This window comes from Melanerpes formicivorus, unplaced genomic scaffold (assembly GCF_026170545.1).
Source record: "Melanerpes formicivorus ecotype bairdi unplaced genomic scaffold, bMelFor1.0.p_v2 SCAF_21, whole genome shotgun sequence".
NCBI lineage: Eukaryota > Metazoa > Chordata > Aves > Piciformes > Picidae > Melanerpes > Melanerpes formicivorus.
This window is the reverse complement of record NW_027142373.1, coordinates 14,026,949-14,047,998: the sequence shown is the minus strand read 5'-3', so window position 1 is coordinate 14,047,998 and position 21,050 is coordinate 14,026,949. Positions and strand designations below refer to the sequence as shown.

The following is a 21,050-nucleotide window of genomic DNA, read 5'->3' as shown; positions in this document are numbered from 1 at the left end:
TGCCGGGGGGCTGCAGCAGAGGTGCTGAAGGGCTGCAGCAGAGGTGCTGGGGGGCTGCAGCACCATTTCAGTGCTGGTGTCTCCCACAGGGGTGGTGCTTTCTGGGTGGCATGGCCCAGGGTGCTCAGGTGGCAGCATGGTGCAGAGGCTGTGTTGCTTGGGTGGTTGGCAGTGTCCATGGTGTGTGAGATTCACACACAGCCACAGCGTGGGTTGGGTTGGAAGGGACCTCAAAGCTCAGCCAGCTCCAGCCCCCTGCCCTGGGCAGGGACACCTCCCACCAGCACAGGCTGCTCAAGGCCTCAGCCAGCCTGGCCTGGAACACCTCCTGGCAGGGCACAGCCACAGCCTCCTGGGCAGCCTGTGCCAGACCTACCAGAGCCCTCTGCAGCCCTCTGCTTCCATCCCCAGTGGTGTCCCTGAGCTCTTCAAGAGCTGCATCCCCCTGGGGCTGTTGGGCTCCCTGCAGTCCCTGTGTAAGAGGTGAGGGCAGCTGCATCCATCCCTGGTGTCTGCTCTGGCTGAGGCTCCTGCCCTCCTTTGGGAGTGCCCAGTGACTGCTCATCCATTCCTTCAGGCTGGATGCTCCTGCCAGGCTGGTTCCAAACCTAAAGCCTCTGCTAGAAATGCTACTGAGAGAGATTTGCCCTCCTGGCTTGGTGCTGCCACTGGGTTTTGGGTGGCTGAGTGTTTTGAGTGGCTGACTGGAGCCAGGCTGTGTGTGGAGATGTTCTCCATGGGGGTTGCTGGTCCCCAGCCCTCAGAAATGGCCTTGGCTTTCCCTGGGCTCTGTGCCTTGGGCTGCTGCCTTGGCAGCTCCATGGCTCTGTCTTATTTCTGGCAGGTATCAGGAAAAGCTCTTCATGACCTGGTGCCAGACAGTCTCTGAGAAGTCTCAGTACAACCTCACTCAGCCTCTCCTCCGCAGGGACCCAGACACCAAACTGCTGGCAGTGAATTTTGACCCCCAGGTGAGACCCCTGCAGCCTCCCTGCCTGAGGCAGGGCTCTGAGCTGTGCCCAGAGCTCTGCTGGGACTGCTGCTGGATCTGTGCTGGCTCCATGGAACCCCTTCTGTGATAGGCAATGCCACTCTGCCATCCCCTCTGGGGGCTTTGTCTCCTGATAAAACACCAGGAGTGCAGCTCCAGCAGAGCCAGCTCCTGTCCAAGGCACTGGCAGAAAGTGCCTGAGGAGCCAGAGGGGCAGCTGGTGTCAGAGCAGGGCTGGTGGTGGTGTGGGGAGTGTTGGGCATCATCCACAGGGCCAGGCTGGGAGAGCTGGGGCTGTGCAGCCTGCAGAAGAGAAGGCTCCAGGGAGACCTCAGTGCAGCCTCCCAGGACCTGAAGGGCTCCAGGAGAGCTGGGGAGGGACTCTGGACAAGGGCTGGGAGTGCCAGGATGAGGAACAATGGCTTTGAGCTGGGAGAGGGGAGACTGAGAGTGGAGAGGAGGAAGAAATTGTTGGCAGTGAGGCTGGGGAGAGCCTGGCACAGGCTGCCCAGGGAGGCTGTGGCTGTGCCCTGCCTGGAGGTGTTCCAGGCAGGCTGGATGAGGCCTTGAGCAGCCTGTGCTGGTGGGAGGTGTCCCTGCCCAGGGCAGGGCTGGAGCTGGATGATCTCTGAGGTCCCTTCCAAGCCATTGTGTGACTCCAGGATCTCCAGAGGCGCTTTCATGTTTTATGTAGCTGAAGTTTGAGCTTCCTGAAAGGGTATGAAAGGCCCAGGAGAGGTCTGGTTTGTCCCTCCAACATTGTGGCTTTGAATTTCCCTTCCTGTGGCCCAGGAGGCTTGCAGTGGATTTGAGATCTTTCCTCTGCCCCCTCCAGCCTGGCCCCAGCACTGTCCCCCTACCTCCCTCATCCTGGTTCAATAACCTCACTCTCTCCATTCCCATCACACCTCAGCCCTGCACTGAGTGCTGTTGCTTGTCTGGGGGGAGGTTCCAGCAGAAGTCTTTGGTGGAAGGTGGCCACAGGAGGCTTTGAGCCATGGCTGGTTTTACTTTCCACACCCAGCCCAGCAGCAGAGCTGGAGCCATCTGAGCTTCCAGGCAGGGAGCTGCTGAGCGCTGCTGCAGACACCTCCTTGCTGAAAGGCTCTGCTGAGCACAGTGAGAGGGCCAGAGCTCATCATCAGGGCTTTCAAGGGCTGGGGACTTAACAGAGCTGTCTTGGCTTTGGTTGAGAAGAAAACCAGAGGCAAAGAGCAATGGGGGATGGGTGGTGTGGTCCAGGAGGTGTCCAGGCCCTCCTCAGGGCATGCAGCTTTGTGACCCACCTGGTGGATGTGGGGCAGGCTGTGGATGTGGTCTACCTGGACTTCAGCAAGGCCTTTGACGCTGTCCCCCACAGCAAACTGCTGGCTAAGCTGTCAGTTTGTGGCTTGGACCACTACACTCTGTGCTGGGTTAGGAACTGGCTGGAGGCTGAGCCCAGAGAGTGGTGGTGAATGGTGCCACAGCCAGCTGGCAGCCAGGCACCAGTGGTGTGCCCCAGGGATCAGTGCTGGGCCCTGTGCTCTTTAACATCTTCACTGATGATCTGGATGAGGGCATTGAGTCAGTCATCAGCAAGTTTGCAGATGACACCAAGTTAGGCACAGATGTTGTTCAGTTAGAGGGTAGAAAGGCTCTGCAGAGGGACCTCAACCGACTGGACAGATGGGCAGAGGCCAACAGGATGGCATTCAACAAGTCCAAGTGCCGAGTGCTGCACTTTGGCCACAGCAACCCCAGACAGTGCTACAGGCTGGGGTCAGAGTGGCTGAGAGCTGCCAAACAGAGAGGGACCTGGGGGTGCTGATTGACAGCTGCCTGAATATGAGCCAGCAGTGTGCCCAGGTGGCCAAGAGGGCCAATGGCATCCTGGCCTGCATTAGGAACAGTGTGGCCAGCAGGAGCAGGGAGGTCATTGTGCCCTGTACTCTGCTTTGGTTAGGCCACACCTTGAGTCCTGTGTCCAGTTCTGGGCTCCTCAGTTTAAGAAGGACATTGAGAGACTTGAAGGTGTCCAGAGAAGGGCAACAAAGCTGGGGAGGGGTCTGGGGCACAGCCCTGTGAGGAGAGGCTGAGGGAGCTGGGGTTGCTTAGCCTGGAGAAGAGGAGGCTCAGGGGAGACCTCATTGCCCTCTACAACTACCTGAGGGGTGGTTGTGGCCAGGAAGGGGTTGGCCTCTTCTCCCAGGCAGCCAGCACCAGAACAAGAGGACACAGTCTCAAGCTGTGCCAGGGGAGGTTTAAACTTGAGGTGAGGAGAAAGTTCTTCACCGAGCGAGTCATTCGTCACTGGAACGGGCTGCCCAGGGAGGTGGTGGAGTCATCGACCCTGGAGGTGTTCAAGAGGAGATTGGACGTGGCACTTGGTGCCATGGTCTAGTCATGGGGTCTGTGTTGATAGGTTGGACTCAATGATCCTCGAGGTCCTTTCCAACCTAAGTGATACTGTGATACTGTGATACTGTGACTGAGGCAGCAGGGAACCCTCAGCAGCTCTGAGCTGCCAGGGAAGTGGGGAGGATTGTCCTGTGCTGAGCTCTCTGCCTTGTCCCCACAGCTGGTGTCAGTGCTGAGGGAGGTGAGATACCTGTCTGGGAGCCAGGTGGGAGCCATCCCTCCTGCTGCAGCAGACATCTACTCCTGCAAGGAGTCCTACCGCGAGCTGGTGGCCAAGCTGGAGCTGATGGTGAGCAGCTACAACAAGGTCCTGAAGACAGTGCTGGAGGTGGAATACCCTCTCATCCAGGGCCAGCTGCAGGACATTGACTTGAAGCTGAAAGAAGCAGAAGAAAGCCTGAACTGGAAGATGGAGGGTGAGCAGCTCTGAGCTGGGGCAAGGCCCACACACACTTGGGGCTCAGCAGAGCCCAGCTGCAGCTGCCAGCAGAGCCAGCTCTGGGGAGATGAAGGGCAGTGGATGGAAAACACAGCACAGGAGGTTGCAGCTCAGCATGAGGAGGAACTTCTGCACTGTGAGGGTCCCAGAGCCCTGGAGCAGGCTGCCCAGAGTGGTTGTGGAATCTCCTGCTCTGGAGCCTTCCCAGCCCTGTCTGGATGTGTTCTGTGTGAGCTGTGTTGGAGTCTCTGCTCCTGCTCTGGCAGGGGGCTTGGACTGGAAGATCTCCAGAGGTCCCTCCCAACCCCTCACATCCTGTGAGCCTGTGAAGGGCAGCCCCCAGCTTGCCTGCCCCTTTCCATGCTCTGCTGGGCTGTCACAGGCTCCTGCCCCCTGCAGGCTTCGGGGAGCAGAGGCTGCCCTGTGGGCAGTGCCACTGAGCAGGCAGCCAGAGTGGGGTCTGCAGCAGCTGACAAGGTGGGCTGCAAGCATCTCCTCCCTGTGCCAGCCCCAGTGACCTCTTGGGTGGCTGTGTCTCTGAGGCACTGCTTGCTCACCCAGCTGAGCAAGGAGTGGCAGCCCCTGGCTTGTCCCAGTCAGATCTCAAATCTGCTGCAAGCCTCCTGGGCCATGAGAAGGGAAACTCAAAGCCACAATGTTGGAGGCACAAACCAGCCCAGCCCCATCTGGCACTGGGCTGGACTGGGAGAGGGTTGTTCAGCCTGGAGAAAAGAAGGCTGAGGGGAGACCCTCTGGCTCTCTGCACCTCCCTGGAAGGAGGTTGGAGTGAGGTGGAAGTCAGACCCTTCTCCCAGGGAATAAGTGACAGGATAAGAGGAAACAGCCTGAGGTTGCCCCAGGGGAGGTTCAGGTTGCCCATGAGGAGCAATTTCTTCCCCAAAAGGGTTGTCCAGGCCTGGCCCAGGCTGCCCAGGGCAGTGCTGGAGTCCCCATCCCTAGGGAGGTTCCAAAGCCCTGGAGCTGTGGTGCTGAGGGCCAGGGTTTGGTGGTGGTCACCTGGCAGTGCTGGCTCCAGGGTTTGACTGGGTGACCTGGAAGGCCTCTTCCAAGCTAACTCTTTCTGTCAGTCTGTGGCTTGTCCCAGCCAGAGCCAGGCCCTCCTCAGCAGCTTGTCCAGCAGGGGGAAATGCTGCACTGGAGCTGGGTTCTGTGCTCCAGGACTCCAGGTGAGTGAAGCAGGGACCTTGCTTGGTCAGCTCTAACTGCAGAGCAGAGGCAGGGAAGCCATTGTGTCCCCCTGCTGCAGACAGGCTGCTCACAGGTGGGGTGTCCCTGATCATGACCTCAGGAGCTGGTGTCCTCTCCTGGGAACACACACAGCAGAAGCCCTCAGGCTGGAGAGCTCTTTCTCCACCACACAGTGAAGGGATTTCCCTGCAGGGAAGCCCAAGGTCATCTAAGTGCAGCACTCAGCAGAAGCTGGGGCTGGCACAGCCCTGCTGGAGGGCAGTGCTAATGGCAGCAGGGACACTCAGCCTCTCCTGTTCATCCTCCCCAGTAGCAGTCAGTGGGAGAGCAAACCTGGGCAGGGGGAGGTGGGAACTGTCAGCCACCCCCAGGGTGGTGGCAGCCCTGGCAGAAGACAGAAGGCCTTCAGGCTGGGCAGGAGGGAGCTGGCAGTGCCTCTGCTGGTCCAGGTGCTGTCTCTTGTGTTGCTGATGGGTGAGAAGTACCTGAGGCCACAGGGTCTCCAGGAGGCTGTGCAGGAGCCTGGCCCAGCAGCTCTGAAAAGGAGGACTCCATTGTTTCCTTTCCCACCAGGGGTCTGGGATCACATCTCCAGGGTGGTGGATGCTATCCAGGACCTTGAGCAGAGGACACAGAGAGCCAGAGGCAATGTGGAGGAGATCCGGAGCACGGTGCAGTCGTGGGTGGCACCCATCCTTGAGAGGAAAGACTCCAAAAAGGAGTCCCTGCTGAGCCTTGAGGACTGCCAGGGCCAGCTGGAGAGACACTACAGCCTGGTCAGAGAGTCAGGGCAGAGGATTCACTCACTGCTGAAGGTGAGGGGGGAAGCTTCCACAGGGCTCTGCTGGCTTTTTGTAGGCTCTGTTCATCCTCTGCTCTGGTCACAGTGTCCAGAGCTGCTTCAGAGCTGCCCCTCTGCCCTCAGCTGGTGAGGTCTCACACTGAGCCCTGTGTGCAGTTCTGAGCTCCCCAGCTCAAGAAGGACAAAGAGACTGAAGGGAGTCCAGTGCAGATGCTGGGGGCACTGGAACAGCTCTCATGTGAGGAGAGCTGGGGCTGGGGCTGGGGAGCCTGGGGAGGAGGAGGCTGAGGAAGGATCTCATCACTGCCTGCAAATATCTCAGAGGTGGCTCTCAGGAGGATGGGGCCAGGCTCTGCTCAGTAGTGCCCAGTGACAGGGCAAGAGGGACTGGGCATGAACTTGACCCTAGGAAGCTCCATCTCAGCATGAGGAGGAAATTCTCTACTTTGAGGGTGGCAGAGCCTGGAGCAGGAGGTTCTGGAGTCTCCTTCTGTGGAGACTTTCCAAGCCCCCTGGCTGTGTTCCTGTGTGCCCTGCCCTGGGTGACCCTGCTCTGGGAGGGGGTTGGTGAGCTCCAGAGGTCCCTTCCAGCCCCTACCACTCTGTGATCCTGTGATTCACCTTGCAGTTATCCCCACTGCTGGGCACCCATCTGGGCAGGAACAGGAGCAGCTGCAGCCCAGACAGGAGCCTGGCTCCCAGGCCTGGCTGCTGTGGAGCCACTAGAGGGGACTCGTGCTTAGGCTTTGGGATCCTCCTGGGCAAACCCCTCGGAAATGCTTCCCTGCAAACAGAGCTGAGCTGCCTGGGGCTGGCTGGGCTGCTGCAGCCCTCTGTCCCTCTGGGGAGCAGGAGGTGATGCTAATAATCCAGGGAGAAGCTGTGTCAGGAGAAAAGCTGCTGGGCAGAGGCTTTGCAGTGGCTTGGAGAGCTGAGAGTCCTCTTGGCAGGCCAGGAGAGAGCCAAAGCTCTGCTCCTCACCTGCATGGAGTGAGGAGCTCTGCATGGCAGATGTTGTGCACCTTGCCCTGGAGGGAGATTGTAGACCCAGTGCTCCCCTGAGGGGCTTCTAAGGTATCCCCAGAGCCTTCTCTTCTCCAGGCTGCACAGCCCCAACTCTCCCAGTCTGTCCCCATAGCAGAGGTTCTGCAGCCCTCTGATCATCTTGGTGGTCTCTTCTGGACCCTCTCCAGCAGCTCCAGGTTTCTCTTGTGTTGGGGGCTCCATGTCTGGCCCCAGCCCTGAAGGTGAGGTCTCCCCAGAGCAGAGCAGAGGGGCAGGATCCTCTCTCTCCAGCTCTGGCCACACTGCTTTGGCTGCAGCCCAGGCTGCCCTTGGCCTCCTGTGCTGCCAGTGCCCATTGCTGGCTCCTGCCCAGCTGCTCCCCCACCAGCAGTATGTCTGTCTGGTTTCCTCCCCCAGGAGGCTGGTGCCTGGGTACTCAGTGGCAGCAGTCCTTAGCTGTGGGCAGCTCTCTTGCAGGAGAGGCTCAGCCCTGAGTATTTGAAGGAATCTTCTTTTTGTTCCAGGAAAACCAGAGCCTCTTGCTGGCAGACCCAGCATCTGACATCTGGAAGGCCTATGTGGAGTACTTGGATGAGATAGTCCTGGATGGATTCTACAGTGCCACTGAGTGCTCTCTCAAGTACCTCCTGGATAACACAGGTGCCTGCTGCTGCCTCTTCCCTGCCTGCCTCACAGCTTCTGCTTTCTGCTCTCCCTCACACTGAGAGCTGCTCTCTCCTTCCTGGCTTTCTGCTCTCCCTCACGCTGAGAGCTGCTCTCTCCTTCCTGGAAGGGACCTCTGCAGGTCACTGAGCCCAGCCCCCTGCCAGAGCAGGGCCACCCAGGGCAGGTCACACAGGAACACAGCCAGGTGGGGTTGGAAAGTCTCCAGTGATGGAGACTCCACAGCCTCTCTGGGCAGCCTGCTCCAGGCTTCCAGCAGCCTCACACCAAAGAAGTTTCTCCTCCTGTTGAGGTGGAGCCTCCTGGGTTCCAGCTTGTACCCCTTGTTCCTCATCCTATAGCCTGGCCCCAGTGCAAAGAGCCTGGCCCCTTCACCCTGGCACCCACCCCTCAGACAGGTGTAACCACTGCTCAGGTCTCCTGAGTGAGGGGAAGAGGTGGCTCCAGGAGTCACTCCATCAGACCTCCTGGCCAAGGCCCCCATGCAGGCTGAGAGCAGCTTGTGTCCAGCTGTCTGCAGGGAGGCTGCATCCAGTCCCTCCCCATCCAGCTCCAAACACACAGAGGATGCCGTGGCTGTGCCTGGCTGCACTTTCCAGCTGCTGAGTGTGGTCAGTGAAAGAGCCTTTGGGTTCCTGGTGGTGTTCTGCTCTGCCAGTGCTGCTGGGACGGACTTGCTGAGCTCTCAGGCTGCTCTGTGCTCAGCTGCAGGGCCTGTCCTCCCCGAGGCTCCCCTCCTCCTCCAGCACTTCTGTCTCATCTCTGCTGCTGGAGCGTGGCCAGAGAAGGGTCACAAGGAGGAGCAGAGGGCTGGAGCTGCTCTGCTGTGAGCACAGCCTGAGGGAGTTGGGGTTGTGCAGGCTGGAGAGGAGAAGGCTCCCAGGAGACCTCATTGTGGCCTTCCAGGATCTGCAGGGGGCTCCAAGAAAGCTGGGGAGGGACTTTGGAGGGTGTCAGGGAGGGATAGGAGTGGGGGAAATGGAACAAAACTAGAAGTGGGGAGATGGAGATTGGCTGTGAGGAAGAAGTTGTTCCCCATGAGGGTGGTGAGAGCCTGGCACAGGTTGCCCAGGGAGGTGGTGGAAGCCTCCTGCCTGGAGGTGTTTGCAGCCAGGCTGGAGGTGGCTGTGAGCAACCTGCTGTGGTGTGAGGTGTCCCTGCCCATGGCAGGGGGTTGGAACTGGCTGAGCCTTGAGGTCCCTTCCAGCCCTGACAGCTCTGTGGTTCTTCTCCCGTGGGTCCCAGCAGCTGGTTTCCTAGCAGCTGCTGCATGCTGTGTGCAGGCACAGTGCCTCTGGCCCCAGGGAGGTGTCTCTGCTCACAGCTGCCCCTGCCCTGGCACGGGATGTGGGCACTGGCTCTGGAGGGCTTTGCGCCGCTTTGCCCCTGGCATCCCTGCTCTGCCCTGCAGATCCCGAGGCAGGGCTTGCTCCCCTGTTCGAGGTGCAGCTGGATTTGGTGGTTCCAGAGTTGGTTTTCTATCCCTCCTTGGACCCTGGTGCCAGTGATGGCTTCTATGAGATGATGGAAAGCCTCCTGGCCGGCATCTACCGGAGCGCCTCGCTGGTGCCGCGGCTGGCCCAGCACAGCGGCTGCCTGCACTACCAGGTGCCTGCTGCCGCCTGGCACTCGGGGCTGGCACTTGGGGGTGGGACACAGGGGTGGGACTTGGAGGTGGCACTCTGGGGGGTAGCACGGGGGGTGGCACTCCAAGGGGTGGGACTTGGGGGTGGTACTTGGGGGTGGCATTCCTGGGGTGGCACTCCAAGGGGTGGCACTCCTGGGGTGGGACTTGTGAGTGGGTCTCAGGGGTAGCACTTGGGGGTGGGACTCAGGGGTGGCTCTCGGGGTTGGGACTCGGGGGTGGCACTCAGGGGTGGTACTTGGGGGTGGCACTCCAGGGGGTGGCACTCCTGGGGTGGAACTCAGGGAGTGGTACTTGGGGGGAGCATTCCTGGGGTGGCACTTGGGGGTAGCACTCCTGGGGTGGCACTCCAGGGGGTGATACTCCTGGGGTGGGACTCAGGGGGTAGGACTTGGGGGTGGGACTCGGGGGTGGCTCTCGGGGTTGGGACTTGGGGGTGGCACTCAGGGGTGGTACTTGGGGGTGGCATTCCTGGGGTGGCACTCCAGGGGGTGGCACTCCTGGGGTGGGACTCAGGGGGTGGTACTTGGGGGTGACATTCCTGGGGTGGCACTCCAGGGGGGGGGACTCCTGGGGTGGGACTCAGGGGGTGGGACTCTGGGGTGGCACTCGGGGGGTGCCCCCGGCTCAGGGCAGCGTGTCCCCAGCTCAGGGCTGCGTGCCCCAGGCTCAGGGCAGTGTGCCCCAGGCTCAGGGCTGTGTGTCCCCGGCTCAGGGCAGCGTGCCCCCGGCTCAGGGCAGCGTGCCCCCGGCTCAGGGCTGCGTGGCCCCGGCTCAGGGCAGTGTGCCCCCGGCTCAGGGCAGTGTGCCCCTGGCTCAGGGCAGCATGCCCCCGGCTCAGGGCTGCGTGCCCCAGGCTCAGGGCAGCGTGCCCCCGGCTCAGGGCTGTGTGCCCCTGGCTCAGGGCAGTGTGCCCCCGGCTCAGGGCAGTGTGCCCCAGGCTCAGGGCAGCGTGCCCCTGGCTCAGGGCAGCGTGCCCCCGGCTCAGGGCTGTGTGCCCCCGGCTCAGGGCTGTGTGCCCCCCGCAGGCTGACGTGGAGGCCATGGCCGGGCTGGCTGCGCTGCGGCGGGCGCTGCTGGCGCGGGTGCAGGCAGTGCTGGCCGCCTGCAGCCAGTACCGCAGCAGCCTGCAGCGCTTCGCCGCGCTCTGCGCCGAGGAGCGGAGGGAGGCCTGCGGGCTGCTGCCGCTGCGGGGCCGCGGGCAGGGCGCCGCCGAAGGGGAGGCCCCGGCGGAGGAGGGGCTCCCGGAGGGGCTCCCCAGCCTGCAGCACTTCAAAGAGCAGATCGAGGCCTACGAGAGGGTGGCGCAGGAGGTGAGCTGCATCCAGGCGGGCAGCGTCTGCCAGGGCTGGCTGCGGGTGGACGCGCGGCCGCTCAAGCTCTCCCTGCTGAGCGCCGTCCGCAGGGGCAGCCTGGTGTTCAAGCAGCACCTCGTGGACCACGTCACGCACAGGTGAGAGCTGCTCCTGCCCCCTGGCACTGCCACCTCCCCTGACCAAAGAGAGGTTCGCTTCCCTTGGCCTTTCACGCCCAGGACCAGCAGGCTGGCACAGCAGAGCGGGAGCAGACCCCTGCCTCTGTACCTGGGATTGCAGCAGTCCTGCTCCTGGCTCAGGGCAATCCCAGGCTGGGTGAGGAGTGGCTGAGAGCAGCCTGCAGGAGAAGGCCTTGGGGGGGGTCAGGAGGTGACAAACTCCCCAGGAGCCAGCACTGGTCCCTGGCAGCCCAGAGCCAGCTGAGTGCTGAGCTGCAGCCAGAGCAGGGAGAGCAGCAGCACAGGGAGGGGATTCTGCCCCTCTGCTCTGCTCTGCTCAGCCCCCACCTGCAGCACTGCCTCCAGCTCTGGGGCCCCCAGCACAAGAAGGACCTGGAGCTGCTGGAGAGGCTCCAGAGGAGGCCACAGAGATGCTCAGAGGCTGCAGAACCTCCCCTGTGGGGCCAGGCTGGGAGAGCTGGGGCTGTGCAGCCTGCAGAAGAGAAGGCTCCAGGGAGACCTCAGAGCAGCCTGCCAGGAGCTGAAGGGCTCCAGGAGAGCTGGGGAGGGACTCTGGACAAGGGCTGGGAGTGTCAGGACGAGGAACAATGGCTTTGAGCTGGGAGAGAGGAGATTGAGACTGGAGAGGAGGAAATTCTTTGCAGTGAGGGTGGGGAGAGCCTGGCACAGGCTGCCCAGGGAGGCTGTGGCTGTGCCCTGCCTGGAGATGTTCCAGGCCAGGCTGGATGAGGCCTTGAGCAAGCTGTGCAGGGGGCTGGAACTGGATGATCTTGTTCCAGGTCAACCCATTCTAGGACTCCATGAAGCACTCCATGCCATCACATCTCCTGTATCTTCCATGCCCTGGTCTCTGCTGGGTCTGCTCTGGCTGAATGTCTCTCACAAGCAGCTCTGTGCTCCTGCTGCCTCTGCCATCCCATGAGCTGATGCTCCTGGGCCTTGCTGGTGGTGTTGCACAGAACATCTGCTTGTCCCTTCATCCTGCTCCAGCTGATCTCACCTCTGCCAGGGCTCTGAGCCCCCTCTGTGGAGTGTAACTTCAGCCCCCAGCAAGGCTGTGTCCAGCCCAGGAGACACTCACTCTGATTCTGAGAGCTCCTTTGAGTGCCCTCTGTGTCCAAAACAGAGACTGGGGCTGCCTGGCATGAGCTGCCATGGGGAGGTGGTTTCAAGGTGACAAAAAGGAGGAGGTTTGGGTACAGGTTTGCAGTTCAGGTTTTCTCCTCTCTGAAGAGCTGTTCTGTGCCAGGCTGTGCAGGGTCATGCCCTGGGTGATTTATTGGACCAGGTGCAACTGCAGGAGGTTACAAAATCCCCAAACCCCAGCAGGGAGAGGCTGGAAGGGAGCTCTGGAGCTCACCCAGCCCAAGCCCTGCTCCAGCAGGGCACCCACAGCAGCTTGTCCAGCAGCACAATGCCCAGGGGGGGTTTGGAAGCTCTCCACACCAGGAGACTCCACAACCTCTCTGGGCAGCCTGCTCCAGGCCTCCAGCACCCTCACAACAAACAACTTTCTCCTCCTGCTCAGATCCAACCTCCTGCCTGCCACTCTGTGCCCACTGCCCCTTCTGCTGGCCCTGGGCACCACTGTGCAGAGCCTGGCCCCAGCCTCTTGCCCCCCACAGCTCCTTTAGCTCTTGCTGAGCATTGCTCAGCTGCCCTCTGGGGCTGCTCTGCTGCAGGCTCTCAGCCCCAGGGCTCTCAGCCTTTGCTGCTCCCGGCGCTGCTCCAGGCCCCTCAGCAGCTTTGCAGCCTCCTTTGAAAAGCTCACAAAGAAATCAAACACTTCTCTGGCAGTGTTGACAGCTCCCAGCAGCGAGGGCTGCTGAGTGGGGTGGCTGATGGGATCCTCTTTGTCCTTCCCAGCAGCATCATTCCCTCAGGGAATTCCTGCAAGGGAGGTCTTTGTGTGCTTGGAACATTCAGGGTTCTTAGGAGGAGTCCCTGACTCAGCAGCTTAGATTTCATTAGATGAAGTATTTCAGGGAACACTTTGGCCCAGCAGCTTCCACAGCATTGAAATGGCCACTTGGAGTTCTGAGAAGAGAGGAGCAGAGCTGGAAGGGAGCAGAGCTGCAGGAGCCCCTTTGGGCCCTGCTGGCAGTGCCCAGGAGCTGGGATGCTGAGCAGCAGGGCAGGCAGGCAGGGAAGCATCCCCCAGCTGCTCTCCTGGTCTCTGGTGATTTACAGCTCAGGGACCCTGAGGGACAGGCTCATGCCTGTGCATTTCAAGGCCCTGGGGGTTTTGTTTTCTCCTCCTTGCTTTCCTGAGCTGCTGTGGAGTTTTGCCCCCCACATCCTCCTGCAGCAGGGAGTTACCCTGGGAAGAGCAGCCCCTGTCTGCTGCAGCTTTGCAGCCCCCCAGCTTGGGTTTGGGACCTTGTGTGGGGAGAACAAGGTGAAAGCTGTCCTTTAAACCCTGCCCCCCTGAGCTCCCAGCTCTCTGCTGTCCCCCTGCTCAGACACCTTTCCTCCAACATGAGAAATTGCCAAGGGCCAGGGCTGGGCTGGCCACCAGAGGAGTGCCAGAGGCTCTCCATGAAGCCTCTGCTTGCCAAAGGGAAGAGAAAGGGAAGCAGGGAGAGAGACTGCTGGGGTGGGAGAGGAACTGCCCCAGCTGGGCTGGAGAGAAGAACAATGCCAGGGGACAGAGACACAGAGACACAAAGCAGTGTGGACCCCAAGCCCTGCTGGCACCACTGGCACCACTGCTGCTGGGGGCAGGCACTGGGCAAGTCCCAGCCTGGACTCAGCAGCAGATGGGAAGCAGATGCAGGAGCTGGGTTCTGGCAGTGGATTGAGGATGCCAGGGATGGGGCTGGAAGGCAGAAGGGACAGAGTCCTGCTGGGACAGCAGGCAGGGAAGAAGAGGCTTGGCCCTGGGGATCCCTCAGCTTGCTCCTGAGGATGCCATCCATGGGCTGCGCTCCCTTGGGGGGCAGCTGAGGGTGCCCTGTGCTGTCTGCTCCTCCCCACAGGAGCCACCTCTGCCTTCCTGCCCCCAAGGTGTGGCACAAGCTGTGGCAGTGCCCTTGGTGTGGCCAGGAGCAGAGGCTCTCTGCAGCCCAGCTCTTGGCAGGAGCTGTCCCCATCAGCTGCTCCCTGCTAGCAGCAGCCCCTGGCTGTGCCAAGCTGCCCTGAAGTGCAGAAAGAGCCTCAGTGAGCAGAGCCTGAGCTGGGCAGGGACAGCTCTGGGCAGGAGGGGCTCTGCTCTGGCTCACAGCAGGACATGGATTTATCTGTCCTTGGGGCAGCTGTACCACATCTATGGTTTCCTTTGAGCATGAGTTGAGGTTCTGATGCCCCACATGTTGCCAGGCACCGGTTAGCCAGGCCTTTCCCCTCTCCCTTCCCATCAGCTGCCTGCCCCAAGGCTGATGTTTATTTCAGCTGGAGCTGCTCTCATTCTGTGCTTTCCTCCTCTGTGTCCTACAGCTTGGCTGACCTGGAGGAGTTCATCAAAACTGCTGACAAGGGTTTGAGCAAAAAGGTAGAAAAAGGAGACTCTGATGGCTTGGTGGAGATCATGGGGCACCTCCTGGCTGTTAAAGAAAGGCAGAGTGTCACTGATGCCATGTTTGAGCCCCTGAAGCAAACCATTGAGCTGCTGATGTCCTATGAGCAACCACTGCCAGAGGAGATCTACAAGCAGCTGGAGGTGAGTGGAAACCTGTGGTGGGCACCAGGTTGTGAGTAGCAGAGGTTCACAGATTCATAGAATGGGTTGGGCTGGAAGAGACCTTCAAGATCAGCCAGCTCCAGCACCCTGCCCTGGGCAGGGACACCTCCCACGGGCAGGGACACCTCCCACCAGCACAGGCTGCTCAAGGCCTCATCCAGCCTGGCCTGGAACACCTCCAGGCAGGGCACAGTCACAGCCTCCCTGGGCAGCCTGTGCCAGGCTCTCCCCACCCTCACTGCCAACAATTTCTTCCTCATCTCAGTCTCAGTCTCTCCTCTCCCAGCTCAAAGCCATTGTTCCTCATCCTGGCACTCCCAGCCCTTGTCCAGAGTCCCTCCCCAGCTCTCCTGGAGCCCTTCAGGTCCTGGCAGGCTGCTCTGAGGTCTCCCTGGACCTTGTCCCTTCTGCAGGCTGCACAGCCCCAGTTCTCCCAGCCTGGCCCCACAGGGGAGGTTCTGCAGCCTCTGCTCATCTTGGTGGCCTCCTCTGGAGCCTCTCCAGCAGCTCCAGGTCCTTCTTGTGCTGGGGTCCCAGAGCTGAAGGCAGTGCTGCAGGTGGGGGCTGAGCAGAGCAGAGCAGAGGGGCAGAATCCCCTCCCTGTGCTGCTGCTCTCCCTGCTCTGGCTGCAGCTCAGCACTCAGCTGGCTCTGGGCTGCCAGGGACCAGTGCTGGCTCCTGGGGAGTTTGTCACCTCCTGACCCCCCCCAAGGCCTTCTCCTGCAGGCTGCTCTCAGCCACTCCTCACCCAGCCTGGATCAGTGCCTGGGATTGCCCTGCCCCAGCTGCAGGACCTTGCCCTTGGCCTTGTTGAACCTCCTGAGGTTGGCTTGGGCCCAGCCCTGCAGCCTGCCCAGGTCCCTCTGGATGGATCCTTCCCTCCAGAGTGGCAGCAGAGCCACCCAGCTTGGTGTCCTCTGCAAGCACCGCTTGGTGTCAATCCTCTTGAGCTTCAGAGCACGGCAGGAGTGCTCCAGCCCCCACTCCCTGTCATTACAGGGCCTCAGTAGACAGTGTTTGGCTGTTGCAGGATGTGCCTCCACAGCTCCTGCAGTTTGGAGGCTGTTGAGATTTCCTCCTGCAGCCAGCTGAAGCCTTTTGCTGTGTATGGAAACCAGAGAGGAGCTGGCTCCAGCTCCCACCCCTGCTCCTGCCCCAGCTGGCTGCATGCTGAATGCTTCTGTTAATTAGGGGAGATGGGGATTAGTGTGAAATAAGCCAATCCCTGGCACCTGTGTCGATGAGCAGGGTAATATTGGCACAGGAGTGGCCTTCTCATAGGACTTCAGCCACCCACTGGCTCTCTGACACCAAACCTGCCTGAGCCAGAGGACATCACTGGCAGCAGCTTAGGAAAGTATTTTGCCTCCTTCCCACATGTGGCTCTGCTGAAAGAAGGCTTTGGGGGATTCATAGAGCCACAGAATCATTGTGGTTGTGACCTTTCAGACCATCTAGTCCAACCCTGAACCCAGCACTGCCAGGGCACCACTAAACCCTGGCCCTCAGCACCACAGCTCCAGGGCTTTGAAACCCCTCCAGGGATGGGGACTGCAGCACTGCCCTGGGCCAGGCCTTAACAACCCTTCTGGGGAAGAAATTGTTCCTCCCATCCAACCTGAACCTCCCCTGGGGCAACCTGAGGCAATTTCCTCTTGTCCTGTCCCTTGTTTCTTGGCAGAAGAGCCCAAGCCCCCCCCCCCCCCCCCCCGGCTCCAGCCTCCTCTCAGGGAGCTGCAGAGAGCAATGAGGTCTCCCTCAGCCTCCTCTTCTCCAGGCTGAACACCCCCAGCTCCCTCAGCTGCTCCTCCCTAGCCCTGTTCTCCAGACCCTTCCCCAGCTCTGTTGCCCTTCCCTGGCCCTGCTCCAGCTCCTTAGTGTCCTTCTGGGAGTGAGGAGCCCAAAGCTGAACCCAGCACTCAGGCTGTGGCTCTGCAGTGCCCAGTGCAGGGCTGTGGTGCAGAGGTTATTGATTTATGGATTATGAAAGATGAATTCTAAAATGCCAATGTTGATTAATTCCTCTGCAGTTATCAATAACCAACCAATCGCTATTTTGTCTACACATTCTAGTGCACGATTGTGAAATATGCCCCAGAAGTGGTTTAGTGTTCACAACCTGAACACCATCAGAGTATGCTCAGAGTTGGTTTTGAGGATGGAAGGCTGCAGTTCCGCCGCTTGTCCAGCAGACGGCGCCTCGCCAGGAGGCCGGCGGCTGCCTCGCCGTGTCCGGAGCATTAGGATGTGTCAGAGGCTGCCGGAGCAGAGGCTTGAGCGGGACGCGGCCGGGCGCCGGCGTTCTGAGCTGAGCCTTCGTGAGCGCAGAGCACAGGAGAGACAGAGCTCTGGCTTCTCTCTGCAGCCAGGAGGGGTGTCAGGCTGCTGCCCCCGGGGCCGAGGCCGCCCCGGCGGGGGGCAGCTCCCGGGGCTCAGGCTGCCCCGGCGGGGGGCAGCTCCCGGGGCCGAGGCTGCCCTGTGGGGTGGGAACTCCTGGGGCTGAGGCTGCAGCAGAGCCCTCTGGGGCTTCCCTGTGGCCGGCGGGGGCAACCTTCTCCCTTCCGCGGTGGCGGAGAGGGGAAGGAACGTCAGCTGGCCGGTGGCCGGGCTTGCTTTGCAGCACTCGGGGGACTCCCTCGACGGGGAGCGGTGCTGCGGAGTCGGCTCGGCTGGCCGGCAGGGCTGGTGCCTGGAGGGGCTCGGCTCGGCTCGGCTGGCCGGCAGGGCTGGTGCCTGGAGCGGCTCGGCTCGGCTCGGCTGGCCGGCAGGGCTGGTGCCTGGAGGGGCTCGGCTGGCCGGCAGGGCTGGTGCCTGGAGGGGCTCGGCTGGCCGGCAGGGCTGGTGCCTGGAGGGGCTGGGCTCGGCTCGGCTGGCCGGCAGGGCTGGTGCCTGGAGGGGCTGGGCTCGGCTGGCCGGCAGGGCTGGTGCCTGGAGCGGCTCGGCTCGGCTGGCCGGCAGGGCTGGTGCCTGGAGCGGCTCGGCTCGGCTGGCCGGCAGGGCTGGTGCCTGGAGGGGCTCGGCTGGCCGGCAGGGCTGGTGCCTGGAGGCACTCGGCTGCCTGGAGCGGCTCGGCTGGCCGGCGGGGAGCGGCAGCTTGCCTCTTGCTTGGCTCCAAGGAGCCGGGGGGACTCCCTCTGAGCGGTACCGGCTTTGAAGCACAGGCAGGGAGGGTGCTGCTGGGCAGGGAGGGTGCTGCTGGGCATGGAGCGGCGGCAGCTCCTCCTCCTCCTCCTCTTCCCTCCCGCAGCGGCAGGGTCAGCTGGGCTCCTGCTTTCCCAGCTGTGAGGCTTGTCTCGGCTCATCCCTTCCCCGTCAGCTGGGCAGCCCTGCCCTGGGGGGTGCATCCTCCTGAGGGCACTGCGGGCTCTGCTGACCGCTGGGGCTGGCCATGCAGCGCTGTAGCTTCTCAGGCTTTCAGCCAGGGTCCCTCCTCTGGAGACTCAGTACCGAGGCTCGCCAGGCCTGTCCAGCTGCTGGCTTCTCCTTGTCGTGCAGAGGCTGCTAGGTTGCTTGCTTGTGGCAGTGAGAAGATGAACAGGGAGTGGCTGTGGAGCTTAGCGTCAAAGGCTCAAGCACAAAAGCAGTGAGCTTACAGAGCTCAGGCAAAGGGGGAGAGGGGGTAAAAAGAAGGTGCAGCTTGTTTGCAGGTTGGGGCAGCACTGCTAAGTGTCTCGAGGCTGGGCTTGGCCCCTGGGCACTCTGGTGCACACCCAGCTTTAGCCTGTGGGAAGTGCCAAGCCAGCATTATGCCCAGGGGAGACTCCTGAGGCTCAACAGGAGCAAGGGCAGGTCCAGCGCCTGGGCTGAACAGTCCTCACTGTCAGGACAGGCTGGGGGAGGAGGGGACAGAAAGCAGCCCTGAGGAGAAGGCCTTGGGGGTGCTGGTGGGGGAGAAGCTGGGCAGGAGCAGGCAGGGTGAGACTGCAGCAGGCCAAGGGCAGCCTGGGCTGCATCCAAAGCAGCATTGCCAGAGAGCTAGAGAGGAGATTCTGGCACTTTGCTCTGCTCTGGGGAGACCTCACCTGCAGGGCTGTGTGCAGGGCTGGAGCCCTCAGCACAGGAAGGACCTGGAGCTGGTGGAGAGGCTCCAGAGCAGGGCCAGGAGAATGCTCAGGGGTTTGGAGAGGCTCTGCTGTGAGGACAGGCTGAGGGAGCTGGGGGTGTTCAGCCTGCAGAGGAGGAGGCTCCAGGGAGACCTAACAGCAGCCTGCCAGTACCTGAAGGAGGCTGCAGGAAGGCTGGGGAGAGACTACTCCCAAAGGCCTGCAGGGACAGGACCAGGGGCAATGGTTTCAGACCAGAGCAGAGCAACAAATTCTCTACTATGAGGTTGGTGGAACACTGAACAGGTTGCCCAGGGAGGTGGTTGAGGCTCCATCCCTGCAGATATACCAGGTGAGGCTGGGCAGGGCTCTGGGCAACCTGATCCAGTGGAGGATGTCCCTGCTGAGTGCAGGGGGCTGGACTGGAGGAGCTTTGGAGCTCCCTTCCAACCCAACCCATTCTGTGATTCTTTGGCTAGGAGAGGTGAGGGATGTGGGGCAGCCTTTCAGGCACAGGAGACAGCAAAGCAGTTTTGTTCTGGCCAGTGACAGCAGCACAAGCTGAGTGCTTCATGCACTGCTGGGCATGGTGGGAGGCCCAGGAACCATCACTGCCTGCCTTCTAGGAGCTGCTTTCCCCAGGGAAATGGGGAGGGGGGCCTGGAGCTGGGAGCTTGTAGAAGGACAAGGAAGCAGCTTGAGGTGTCCCCTGCTGTGGTCAGGGATAGTGATTCCTGTTGGGACTGAAATGAAAAGTGCCAGAGAGATACCCTCAGGAGGGCCTGGTCCCCCTCTGGCCACCTCTGCTGCCTCAGACCTGCCTCCAGCTGGCTTCCCCTCTTTCCATAGTCTTGGTGGCTCTGCTTCCATGTCCTTGGTTCTGGGAACTGGGAAGACAGGAAACCCACAGCCTGGGCTGGCACAGCAGCCGTGGCAGGGAGAGTCCTTAGCTGCTGTCAGTGTCTGGGGCTAGAAGCCTGATGAGGAGAAACAAAATCCCTTCCTGAAGGGAGGGTTGATCAGCAGTGCTGTGCATGGCTGCTTGGGTGCAGACCTGAGGAAGAAACCAGTCCTGGAAACCAGTCCTGACATGGGAAACACAGAGAGCACTAGAAATCATGGACTCCCAGACTGGTTTGTGTTGGAAGGGACCTCCAAAGCTCCTCCAGTCCACCCCCTGCAGCCAGCAGGGACAGCCCCAGCCAGAGCAGGCTGCTCACAGCCCCACACAACCTGCCCTGCACTGCTGCCAGCCATGGGGCAGCTCCCAGCTCTCTGGGCAGCCTGGGCCAGGCTCTCCCCACCCTCAGCACCAAACATTTCTCCTTCTCTCCACTCTCAGTCTCCCTCTCTGAGTTCCAAACCATTCCCCCTTGTGCTGCCACCACATGCCCTGCTCCAAAGTCTGTCCCCAGCTTTATTCTTGGCTACCAGAAGGCTCCCCTGGAGCCTTCTCTTCTCCAGCCCCAACTCTCCCAGCCTGTCCCCAGAGCAGAGGTTCTCCAGCCTTCTGATCATCTTTGTAGCCTCCTGTGGATTCCATTAGATCCAGGTCCTTCTTGTGTTGGCTGCCCCATACCTGGCCCCAGCTCTGCAGGGGAGGTCTGCCCAGGGCAGAGCAGAGGGGCAGGATCCTCTCTCCAGCTCTGGCCACCCTGCTCTGGCTGCAGCCCCGGCTGCCCTTGGCCTCCTGTGCTGGCAGTGCCCATCGGCAGCTCAGACGAGGCCAATGTCCGACAGCAGACGCTGCCAGCCCGCAGTGACCTTTTGCTTGCAGGAGCTGCCAGAGAAGTGGAGCAGCCTGAAGAAGCTGTCCCTGAGCGTGAAGCAGCAGGTGGCTCCGCTGCAGGCCAGTGAGATGGCCGCGGTGCGCCGCAGCGCTGCTGCCTTCGACGCCCAGCAGCAGAGCTTCCGCCAGAGCTTCCGCAGGGAGGCGCCCTTCAGGTACGGACACAGCCTGCGGGGGGCACAGCTCAGGGCACCCCCAGGGCAAGCAGCACAGGGCTGGGCACAGCATGGGGGAGCATGCAGGAGCTCTGCAGCCTGCAGAAGAGAAGGCTCCAGGGAGACCTCAGAGCAGCCTGCCAGGACCTGAAGGGCTCCAGGAGAGCTGGGGAGGGACTCTGGACAAGGGCTGGGAGTGCCAGAATGAGGAACAATGGCTTTGAGCTGGGAGAGGAGAGGCTGAGAGTGGAGAGGAGGAAGAAATTGTTGGCAGTGAGGGTGGGGAGAGCCTGGCACAGGCTGCCCAGGGAGGCTGTGGCTGTGCCCTGCCTGGAGGTTGTTCCAGGCCAGGCTGGATGAGGCCTTGAGCAAGCTGTGCTGGTGGGAGGTGTCCCTGCCCAGGGCAGGGGGTTGGGACTGGATGGTCTCTGAGTTCCCTTCCAACCCAACCCATTGTATGAATCCGTGAATCCAGAGTGTCCTTGGGCCCCATGTGTTCATCTCATCCCTGCTCTTGGTGTCTGCTCTGCCTGGGCTGCGTGGTCCCTGGGGCACTGCCCAGTGTCAGCAAGGGGCTGAATCTGGATGCTGACTGCACAGCATCTGTCAGTGCTGATTGTACCCCAGTGCTGGGCGCTGGTGAGGCCACACCTCAAATTTTGTGCCTCTCACTCCAAGAAGGACATTGAGGGCTGGAGCAGGTCCAGAGAAGAG

At 61.4% G+C, this 21,050-nt stretch overlaps 1 protein-coding gene across 1 annotated transcript; it reads left to right on the top strand.

Annotated features, from left to right (window-relative positions):
* Positions 1 to 863: 863 nt before the first annotated feature.
* LOC137447829 (dynein axonemal heavy chain 9-like) lies at positions 864 to 20,979 on the top strand. Its single transcript, XM_068151745.1, has 9 exons — positions 864 to 971; positions 3,552 to 3,807; positions 5,613 to 5,854; positions 7,371 to 7,506; positions 8,942 to 9,138; positions 10,204 to 10,628; positions 14,106 to 14,328; positions 20,170 to 20,336; positions 20,964 to 20,979. The coding sequence occupies exons 1-9, from the start codon at positions 864 to 866 to the stop codon at positions 20,977 to 20,979; spliced, it is 1,770 nt and encodes a 589-aa protein (XP_068007846.1).
* Positions 20,980 to 21,050: the final 71 nt, after the last annotated feature.

Bases quoted from the DNA above. Each gene is read 5' to 3' on its own strand.
- LOC137447829 (XM_068151745.1), top strand. From the start codon at position 864: ATGACCTGGTGCCAGACAGTCTCTGAGAAGTCTCAGTACAACCTCACT. The intron at 10,629-14,105 runs GTGAGAGCTGCT...TGTGTCCTACAG, and splicing joins GTGGACCACGTCACGCACAG to CTTGGCTGACCTGGAGGAGT. The intron at 14,329-20,169 runs GTGAGTGGAAAC...TTTTGCTTGCAG, and splicing joins AGATCTACAAGCAGCTGGAG to GAGCTGCCAGAGAAGTGGAG.